This window comes from Heterodontus francisci, unplaced genomic scaffold (genome assembly GCF_036365525.1).
Source record: "Heterodontus francisci isolate sHetFra1 unplaced genomic scaffold, sHetFra1.hap1 HAP1_SCAFFOLD_216, whole genome shotgun sequence".
In the NCBI taxonomy this organism is placed as follows: domain Eukaryota; kingdom Metazoa; phylum Chordata; class Chondrichthyes; order Heterodontiformes; family Heterodontidae; genus Heterodontus; species Heterodontus francisci.
Genome location: NW_027140566.1, coordinates 1,966,782 through 1,977,610, shown reverse-complemented (window position 1 = coordinate 1,977,610; position 10,829 = coordinate 1,966,782). Strand labels below are relative to the sequence as shown.

Sequence of the window (10,829 nt, the reverse complement as noted above, 5' to 3'; positions counted from 1 at the left end):
TGAGTGTTGCTGTCGAGACCAGTATTTATTGCCCAGCCCTAATAACCCCTGAGAAGGTTTTGGGGAGCCACCTTCTTGAATATAAGTGAGTGGCTTGATCGGCCATTTCCGAGGGCAGTTAAGAGACTGACCTGGACACTTGCCCTGGTCTGGAGTCACATCTAGGCCAGACCGGGTAAGGACAGCAGATTTCCTTCCTGAAAGGACATTATGAAACAGCAGGGTTTTTTTTTGACAACAATCTAATAGTTTCATTATCGCTTTTAGTCAGATAAATATTTCATTCCAGATATATCTGATGAACTGAAATTAAAGTCCTCAACTATTGCGATGGAATTTGAATCTAAATCTGCAGATCTTGAGTCGAGATCAGTAAATTACTAATCCAGCATCATAACCCTATGATACCATTCACAAACAGACAAACAAAGACCTCAAGCTGTTGGAAACAGTGATAGACACTGAAGTTTTTATATACACAGAAAGCTGACAGACTAAGGGAGGCCTCACAGTGTTGGACACTGTGATATAAACTGAAGTGTTTCTAAACATAGACAGCTGACAGACCAGGGCAACATCACGGTGCTGAATTTTATGCAGATGGCCGGACACCTGGTGGAGTGATTAAAAGACAGAGGAATCGGCGCTTGGCCATTTGAAGGCCACCGTTGTGATTGTATCAAGCCAATTAAAAGCTTGGCGTCAGGATATGTGTCACTTTAAAGATGGGGAGTAAGCTTCCAAGAGTTTCCGGCCAATCACAGGACTGCCATCTCTGTAGTTTTTGCAGCATTACTTGGAGCAATGGCCACTGCTAGTACTGCAAAGGCTTGGGCCTTGGACTCAACGCTGGACACTCGGACCTCAGGTGAGTGAGGCAGGATCACCGGGATCTGTCCAGAAACTCCCAGCAGTGGCTGCATGGTGGAGGGTGAACGTTTAGGGCAGGAAAAAGGGTGTTCAGCGAGGTGCATGATTTTCCAGTAAGCGTCCGCAATGGGCGACAGATTGCCAAGGGAGGAGGGGCCTCCATGCCTGCAGGGAGGGCGCCTCATTTTATTGGGTAACCTGAGCACATGGCAGAAGCACCCTGCCACCGATGGTTAAACCCCAGTGGCGCGGAAGGGGCCCATAAGCACCTGACAGTAGGCCACCTAAAGGCCTCTATTGGCCTTCCTCGGCCTATCCCGCCCCAGAAAATGACATTGCGAAAGGGAAGCGACAGGTGCTCCGCCCCCTGAATTCCGTCGGATTCCCACACCCGCCTTTGAACCCATCTCAGTGGGGCACATAAAATTCAGCACAAAGTGTTGACACAATTACAGAGAAGTGTGAATAAACACAGAGAGCTGTGAAACTAGGCTCTGAAGCACTGCTGGTTCCAGCGTTACAGAAATTCTGGATGACAGTGTGCTCGTGTGGGTTTGCGGGAAACATGCAGAGGGGGCACATCATGAGTTCAAACAGCCTCTAAAGCTGATTTTGATGCACAACTTGCCATTTTTGTCCTCACACGTCCAGCTAACGTTTCTCATTTAACTGAACCTGCGTTCATGTGCTCGAGGGATCCACCCAACATCCAGCTAGTCAGCGTTAGTTAAAGGGAAAACCATCCAACTTCCAGGTGAGGTCCTCTTGATTTATTTTTCTGCTCACGAGTTAGTAGAAATTCTGTTTTGATTGTTGTTGGAGGAGTTTTACTAAAGATTTTGGATTTTGAAGGAAGTAGTGCTGGATCTTGAGGAGGAGGTGAGATGTTGAAAGGCCTGTCAGGAGCGAGACTGCTTCAGTAATGGGGGCTGCATCTGCAGCACCTCCTGGGGTGTAGCACGCTTTGAAAATGCTGCAGAGGCAGTAGCGAGGGGAAGCTGTTCACAGAGGGAGTAGAAGGAAGAGAGAGAGGAGGAGGAGGAGGCAGGGAGGAGGCATCCAGACTCCTTAGCTCAGGACTAGTTGTCCGTGAGCCGATACTGAGACTCCTGTTCCCCAAAGATGTCAACTCAACATCACAGTTGCTCCAATGATTTATGAGTTTGCTGTTAAGAGGGAGAGGGACTGGAGAAAGTTGCTGTCCTGTTTGGTTAGTCTGCAGTCAGTCTCGCAATCTGTGCTGCATGAGCTGATCCGTTTGGGAAGTCGTGTAACAATTTCCGGAAAAAGTCATTGAGGAATTCTATGTAGCTCCTGGTGGCCTCCTTCTGATATTTTTCAATCAAAAAAGCAGCATTGTCAGATCCAGAAAGTGGGAAGAGTCACTGCGGTGATAAACTGCAAACCCTGCTGACCTCCTCACTCTTTCCATCCAGGTACAACAACAAACTCACCAGGTTGGAATGGATACGCCAGAGTAAGGTGGATCTGGAACCTCCGATTCCACATTATTTCAAGATCCCCAACATGCTGAATGCCTCAGCTGCACTGAATCACATTCCACCTTGGAGAGAGGTTAAATGCTGACCAGAAGTTCCTCTACTAAGAGTTGGATGGTGATTGCCCTCAGATGTATTGAGTGCTTAGGTAGGCACGTCAGTATCTCAAATATTAGCACCTCATTCTGGTCCTGCATATTCCCCAGCACACTGAGACTCCATCTTTCAAACTTGTGATGTGTTCCAATTTTAACATTGTACAAGCATCTGACACACAGAAACTGGGCAACTGGAGAAGCAGAGAGAAAACAGTTGAACAACGTGTTCGCCAGAGTGTCTGTGAGCTGCAGCTGTGAAAGCAGTGGAGATTTTAGCAGCTCTCCAAAGAAGGAAGGCACGGTGACTGTCTGGCATTCTTGCATGGTGCAACACCCCGCCCCTGACAGCTGTTTAACAATGCCCGTCAGACTAGGGCCAGCACATTTCGCGATTGTCCTGACCAGCAGGACAAACCACCTTGTGGGACCTGCAGATATCCACCATCATTTCCCATTCACCGCTTTCCACCATGTTATTAAGCGTGGCTTCATTATTTGTTTGAGTGAGCTGTTACTTTTGTGCATCTACACAGTTTACACTCACACTGAAACTTTCAGATGGTTGAACAGCAACTGTAAATTCTCACTGTTCTGATTGGCCAACCATTGAGCAGAGACATATTAACCCTAAAGCTTAGATGAATGAGGAAAGCATTAACCCACGGTGGGTAAAATGTAGTCGCAGCCTTTTCTGACTTGGGGTGACTTGCCAGCTGCTGCAGCCCACATATTGTAGCCAAGGATTGAGAATTGAATCCTGTGTCAAGTTCTCTTTGATGGGACAGGTTCCCTTGATCCCAAATGGTAATATCCAGCAGCTCTCCCATTGCACGCACAGAACATTCTGTGTCCTCGGCCAGGTATCTCCAGACATCAGTGACATACTTGCCCAAAGGGACTGGATAAGTGTGCAGACAGAACGCAACCGTCTCTGACTGTGTGAGCGCAATATTGAGATACTCTGCAGAACTGAAAGTGTCACCTGCTTGTGAGGAACTGACTGCAATTGAACCCTCAGCATCTCAGGTATGTTTGAGACCTGGCCCCCAATTTCAACGGCACATCATTTAAAGATGGCTTGCATAAGTGCACTGGTTGCATTGGAAGAGCTGGGCTTTTGGTCAGAAAGGCCTTTGAAGAACATGAAGAGCAAGTTGTCAAGCTGGTCGCGTGGCTAACATTTGGAACTGATCGCTGTAATGTGGTAGCATTTTTCAAAAATTCTTTGGGATGTGTAGTTAGAGTCCTGGTGAAGTTAGTGATATGTCTGGATGGGTCGTTGCAATACAAACGAAGTGATTAATATATCTCGCTGAGTAGTTACAGTACAAACCATGTGAGTGATACAACTGGATCAGCAGTTACATGACAGATGAATTCTATGATATATCTGGATTTGTCCTGACTGCAGATGTGAAGTCAGTGACATTTCCAAATGACGATCAAATTCTGCATTTTCTGCGACAAGCAATGACTTCTGTTGTTTCAGTTGCAGGGAAAGCTCTCAAATTACATCATCCTATTAGTGCCAGACAGTTGCACACAGCAGATACAGGCCTTATTCCTGCCCATATTTATTACACATCACAGTTTATTTAGATATCTATATTTGGGAATGACAATTAGGACAATTCAATTCTACCAAAGATCAGTCTCTGAACACGGCAACTTTCCTGTACCAAATTGGTCATTAGTTTGTGCACTACCAGACAGTTTTATTTGTGAGCTTATTGAATTGCGGAGCGGGCTCTAAGGGCCATATCGTCTCCTCCTGCTACATTGTTGTTTATTTCTCATAATTCTTAAGTCGAACTGACCTGCTCCATAGTTCAGGGACAATATCTGAATGTAAACAGATCCAACACGAATTGCATTGACATTTGCTGAAATAACAATTTACGACTGCAATTATATGAAACCTGCAGCTGAAAGCTGTTCTCCTTTGCCACCAGTGCTATCAGACTGCAGATCTTATATTATTTGCTTTTCTGAATATTTAGTGAAATAACATTCATTACATTGGCGAGTTCAATTCAGCGACGTGAAATATCTGACAATTTATATGTACATATATTTCTATTTTATATAAAACTGGCCAGAGTAAAATGAGTTAATTCCAGTTATTAAATGACTGCAACGAATGTCATTCTCTCTGAGAACTAATTGTTTCTGCTTGTTCTTAGTTCCAGTCAGCTGAGAACACCATGCACACACGATTCGTTCCAATATTTAATGTCATGGAATATCTTCTAAGTATTTTGCAAGTATCTGCTCACGACAATAATTCAATTCACATCATTAAATGATCGAACACTCTGTACAAAGCTATGAGATTTTCATCTCACACATAAGAACATAAGAAATAGAAGCAGGAAAGGCCATCCAGTGAAGGTTATATGTGGGAATCAGCTACACTGAGCTAGATTAGAAATGCAAACTATGAGGTGGAACGTTGCTAGTTAAATTCTAGTGCTGACAAAGTAGCATAACAGATTTTCACCATTGCAAGTTGCACCTTTCATGGATTCACATTTTAAGCGTCTTTCTATACTGAATCATTGTGCAACTGCCCGTTTTCCTAATAATGGAGAAATCATGCATCATGGTGGTTATTAAGGTGGGAGGCGGAGGGAGATTTCTGTGAAAGATTTGCCGACATTTCTGAAAATCTGGTTCATACTTCTTTTTTACTCTGTCCAACACGACCCCTTTGAAATGCCCCCCACCACCCATTCCGTAACAGTGAGCCTGAATGTCAGTGTTAAACAAGACAGGTTACAGTCCCAGCCATGGTTATATTTCTTCCTTCCTACAGTCAGGGAATATAATGACTGAATTAATAAGGTTTGAATTGTTGAATTGAACTGACTTTTAGTTTGGGGATTTGTTAAAACATGTTCTGTGATCTAAGAAATGCTAATGAGAGAATTTAGTAATTCTGTTTTTCTTAACTTGCTGTAATGAATAAGAAGCAGAGATATCTTGGTTCCAGGCTGAGTAACATTAATTCCAGTCACTGAGCAGCAGCATTAACCATTTACTCTCGAATACTCTTCATGCACCAATCTACTTCCAACCAGGTATGGGAGAGATGTAAATTGAAACTCCACAAACCAAAACAATGATAATTTTATCAAACATTAGGAATAACAGATGGCACAAATCGTTCGGTCTGACAAGAATGATGTAATGTGGAAACTGATTCATTTACAGATTTCAAATGATTTCCATGAGCCGATCCAATCCTTTCATTCAACACAATTACAAACCAATACTAAATGGACAGCTTAACATTGCATGGAAAGTGAACAATAAAGCAGGCAATGCTACATAAAAATATCAGACATGAGGAAAACACAAAATTATATTTATTTTATATTCCATAAGGATCATAAAAAAAATTGAAGCAGGTGTCCGCAATTTGGAACCTCAAGAGTGCTACGCTATTCAATAAGATCATGGCTGATCTGATTGTGGGTTTAAAACCACTTTCCTGCCTGCCCCCATAACGCTTGACTCCCATGTGGACTAAATGTCTGTCCAACCCAGCTTTGAATATATTCAATGATCCAGCCTTCACTTCTATGTGGGGAAGTGAATTCCAAAGGTTAACAGCCTCTGAGATAAGAATTGCCTCATCTCAATCGTCAACGTGTAACTGACAGGTAGTTAATTGATTTCTTTTTTGAAACCTTTTTCTGCATTTTACCTGTCCATAAACAGACTATGCTTGATGTTTTCCCTCCCTTAAACCCTGATGAGTAAACAACCTCAACAACAACGCAGTTGTTGAATTTAAAACGAAGAAGCAAGGTTTATTAACGCACATTCTTAATCTCGGGAAGAGGGATTAACTTCGCAACACATACTCACACACATACAAGGAAAGGTTAAAGGCATAAAAAGGCAGACCATTTACTAAATAGAAATTTAGCTGAAATAAAAGCTAACATTGATTTCAATTAAAACTAGAGTCCTTTTAATTATTACAAAGTCCAAAACAGGAGATCACTGACTGGAAATGCCGAGTGCGGGAGCAGGCGTTGGAAATACCTCTTCTCTTGCAATTTTCTCTTGCACTGTCGGATGTAAATGAAGGCAGCTTAATTTCTGAAGTCACCTTTTTTAGATGAGAGGGGAAACTGGTAAAAAACCGACTTTCCTGACGTTTCTTCTGTTTGCGATTTCCTTGTGATTTTCTTGCTGGTTTTTCAGAGTGTGGCTTTTTTTAATTTTCCAGGTCTCAGGAAGCCAGATGATGCTCCCCAAAGTCATCACAGGCCAAAGGTCATCCTGATCAGCAACATGTCTCCATTCCAGCTGCTGCTGGCGAGGTCACACTGTGTAGCAGCACCTGTAAATGAATTATGAAGAGCACATCGCCACACTTTCAGTCTCACGGGTGAAGCTTATGTATTTTCGTTAAATGATTAAAAGCTCAAATCATTAGGCTTATTTGTCAATAGGTTATGTGCCATGAAAGTTTAATTGTGAGCTGTTAACAACCTCTCCCCACTCAGCGCTGAACCAAAATGTCTACAGCCCTCATTAACATGCCAATGTGATGAGAACCCTCGTTAAGATATGATCTACTCTGGTCACGAGTTGTATTGCAGCTGCTTGCCAGGGACCACAAATGGAAAGGACATAACAGAGTTAAGGCATCGCAATGTGGCTTTTATTTCACTCTGAGAATGGATACCAAGATGGCGGTAAATGAGTCATTATGACCTTGTCCCTTGCCTCCATTGTAAATTGCTGAACCGATCTGGATACCTGCATTGGCGGCTGAGGATGTGCGAAGATAGTCGGGGGGAGCTTATGATGGTCCTCAAAGCCCAATCTTGATGATGGCCCACCCTCTGTTCAAGCAGTGTGAGCAAATCAGTGAGCCCCATAGACAAGAAGCTCTGCAGCAACACACCAAGGCTACTTCGACAGCCACTTCCAAACCCTTGGCCTCCACCACCTAAAAGGATAAGGGCAGCAGATGCATGGGAACATCACTACCTGCAAGGTCCCCTCCGAGCCACGTACCATTCTGACTTGGAACTATATCGCTGTTCTTCACTGTTGATACATCAAAGTCCTGGAACTCCCTTCCTAACAGCACTGTGGGTGTATGTACACCACATGTACTGCTGCAGTTCAAGAAGGCAGCTCACCACCAACTTCTCAATGGAAAGTAGGGATGCGCAGTAAATGCTGACCTGGTCATCAATTCCCACATCCCACGAATGAATAAAAAAGACCCATTATACTGCAGTTGCCAATATTAAATTGAGCCCTCATCACACCAAACCCTCACTTAGACCACGAGCACAGCCCTGGAGGTCAGCCCCCTTGCAGAGCCCCCGAACCCTGTAACCCACTGCAAAACCCTAAGGACCATGGACCACTTTGCAGAGACCCCAGGACACTGGATCCAATTGCAGAGCCCCCGGGAGTCCGGACCCTCGTGAAGAGCCCCCGGGAGCCCGGAATCCCTTGCAGAGCTCCGAGGAGCACGGACCCCATTGCAGCCGCCCCAGGAGCCCGGACCCCGGATCCCCTTAAGAGAGCCCCCGGGAGCGTGGAGCCCATTGCCGAGCTCCCGAGAGACCAAACCACCTTGCAGAGCAACTGGGAGACTTGTCCACATTGCAGAGCAGCTGTGACGCCAGACCCCACTGCCGACCCCCCAGGACACTGGACCACACTGCAGAGCCCGAGGACACCAGACGCAACTGCAGAGCCCCCGGGGCACCGGACACCACTGCAGAGCACCCGGGACACCGGGCCCCGCTGCAGAGCCCACGAGAGCACAGATCTCATTGCAGAGCTCCCTGGACCCAGGACAACCTTGCAGAGCCCCCGAGAGCCCAGACCGCATTGCAGAGGCCCCGGGAGCCCGGAACCCGGACCTCCTAAGAGAGCCCCCGTTGGCCTGGAGCCCATTGCAATGCCTCCGGGTTCCTGGCCCCCCTTGCAGAGCCCCCGGGACACAGGACTCCTTGCAGAGCAGCAGTGACACCACACCTCATTACAGAGCCCCCAGGACACTGGACCACATTGCAGAACCCCCGTGTGCCCGGACCCTGTTGCAGAGCCCCCGGGACCCCGGACTCTCTTGTGGATGCCCTGTCACTATAATGAGAGCTGATTTGCAACTGTGGCAGGACGGAACTTGATTGGAGGGATTCTAATATGGGTATCTGGGATCAACAGGCACGGAACTGTAAGTTAGCAATACCTGCAGTACTTTAGAGAGGAACGAATATATTGGAGATTCCATGGACAGGGGGATCAACATTTGTTTCATTCAAGGGATGTGTGATGACAGCTGATTTTAAGGGAGAGACTTACCGAAGCTGAGCAGAGAGAACTGTTATCAGCTGAAGTATGGACCAATGAGGGAGTCGTCCTCCTCCATCCGAGCAGCCACCAAGCTGAGGCATTGGGGCTGTCGGTTCCTGTACATTTCAACGACTGGAAGTACTGGGACCTGCCTCTGGGCTTCTATCAACTGTTTAGTTTATTAATTAAGCAATAATTGATGTAATCGGATATTTCACTGTGTTCTTGACCTGCTCTCTGAACTTGGACTGTGTCGCTCCATAAATAAATGTGTTTATGCAGCAACTTAGAATCTGCAGCATCAAACCGAATTGTCCAAAGATATAGAAGGGATCTGTATTATCCTCGAGATATGTCCCTGTAATGTTGCAAGTTGTGAAATATATAACATAAATCATCCACAGAAGTATGAAGCTGCCGGATATGGTAAAGAGTAAAATCACAGACTTCCTTCTGCTCTCCGTCTCTGGGTCACTGCGATTCTTTCCCTTGCATTGACCCCTCAGTTCTTTACGAACTCGACTGGCCACTAAAATGTGTCTGACTGTCAGAGAGTTGAGCAACAGAATTAAAACGAATGGGAGCAATGGGGTTAAAATCACATCAAACCAGTCAAATCCCAGCCATCTGGGCTCCGTATAATAGCTTGATTTCACATAACAACCCCATCGTACATTGTCTATTATCTCTACAGGTTCAAATATAAAGTAGAAAGGGATATTTTGTAAACAGAGCAGGATGCTGGTTGTTGCTAGAACCACAGCTGAAGTTTTCTCGGTGCAATATTTGGTTTTCAGCTTCTGGCAACAAATGGCCACAAATCGATCGAAGGTGAAAGTGACGGTGAACCAGAAAGAACAGTCTCTGGCTTCACAACGGAGGGCAATGATAACACTACACACAGGGGTGATGTTCAGGAAAGATTCTGGGAAATAATAATAACTGATCCGCTGCAGTATGACATCAGTGATAATGACCAGCAGATCCGCTGTCACCATGGCCATCAGGTAGCGAGTGCTGCACGTGGAGAGTCCGCACTTTCCCCGTGATAGGATCAAAATCGCCAGTAAATTCACTGCATGAGAGAAGGGAAAAGAGAAATTACTCAACAAGCATTCAACGTGTCTGAGCTCGATTTCAAAACCAAGATTGGATGGGTTAGAGTAAGGTCACCATTTAAATCTTAAACATCTCAACCATGAACTCAAATACCTCCGACCTGCCCACTTCCGGGTTTAACAGAGGAGAGACAAGTGAAGAGCGCCAACCGCAGCCAGGAGGCCGTTCAGCATGTTAAATACTTTACTGAGGTTTCAAGCCTCGATTTCACCTGCTTTACAGGTTTACCATTGATGGGGCTGGTTTCTCCATCAGACGTTAAAGTCTGCACACAGACACCCGAATTGACAATCGCCTCCTGACTCCCGGGATTGGAATCCCTTCATGATCTGGAATTAATTTAAACCCCAATCGACACCTCCACTATTGGGTCATGGATCTGATACACCAAGGATTGAACCAACCTCCACCCAGTCCGGGTACCTTAGCACCCCAGTGGCCTGGATTGGACTTTCCTGGGATTGGACGCTCCCAGTGCTCCCGGAGCACTCCTTCAGGATAGGGGAAAATTCAGGGGTTGTGGATTGGACAGCTGCCGATTGAACAACTGCCCATCGGGATCATGTTTAGGGCATACTTTGTCCTGCGGCCTGTTCTACTTTCCACGTCATGCGACTGGAAGCCAAGCTTGCCGATCAGGCTTATGTCCGAGTGGGAAACCCAAAGACACACAATCAAACATCATAGCATATGAAAGTTTTGCCTCACTCCCTCCCACCTGCCAACATATCTGCCGCTGTGCATATCCAGGTCTAAGTATTTGAGCAACACTAAAGCCTGCTTAAAATCTGATAAAAAGCAGTGATTAGGCAGCATCTGTGGTGAGAGACACAAAGTTAACGGCCGGAATTTCACCAGGACATGGTGCCCTCGTCCACCGGCTGGAAAACCTCCACTGAGCCCCGGA

General features: G+C 45.7%; 1 protein-coding gene across 1 annotated transcript; it reads right to left on the bottom strand.

Annotated features, from left to right (window-relative positions):
• Window positions 1-8,988: 8,988 nt before the first annotated feature.
• LOC137360166 (probable G-protein coupled receptor 139) lies at window positions 8,989-10,533 on the bottom strand. Its single transcript, XM_068025714.1, has 3 exons — window positions 10,500-10,533; window positions 10,327-10,413; window positions 8,989-9,878 (listed from the first exon to the last, which is right to left on the bottom strand). The coding sequence occupies exons 1-3, from the start codon at window positions 10,531-10,533 to the stop codon at window positions 8,989-8,991; spliced, it is 1,011 nt and encodes a 336-aa protein (XP_067881815.1).
• Between the last annotated feature and the right edge of the window lie 296 nt (window positions 10,534-10,829).

Coding starts and splice junctions, on each gene's coding strand:
- LOC137360166 (XM_068025714.1), bottom strand. CDS start 10,533: ATGACGTGGAAAGTAGAACAGGCCGCAGGACAAA. Junction 10,414..10,499: donor AGAACAGGCCGCAGGACAAA/GTATGCCCTAAA, acceptor CCTATCCTGAAG/GAGTGCTCCGGGAGCACTGG. Junction 9,879..10,326: donor GGTACCCGGACTGGGTGGAG/GTTGGTTCAATC, acceptor TCTCTCATGCAG/TGAATTTACTGGCGATTTTG.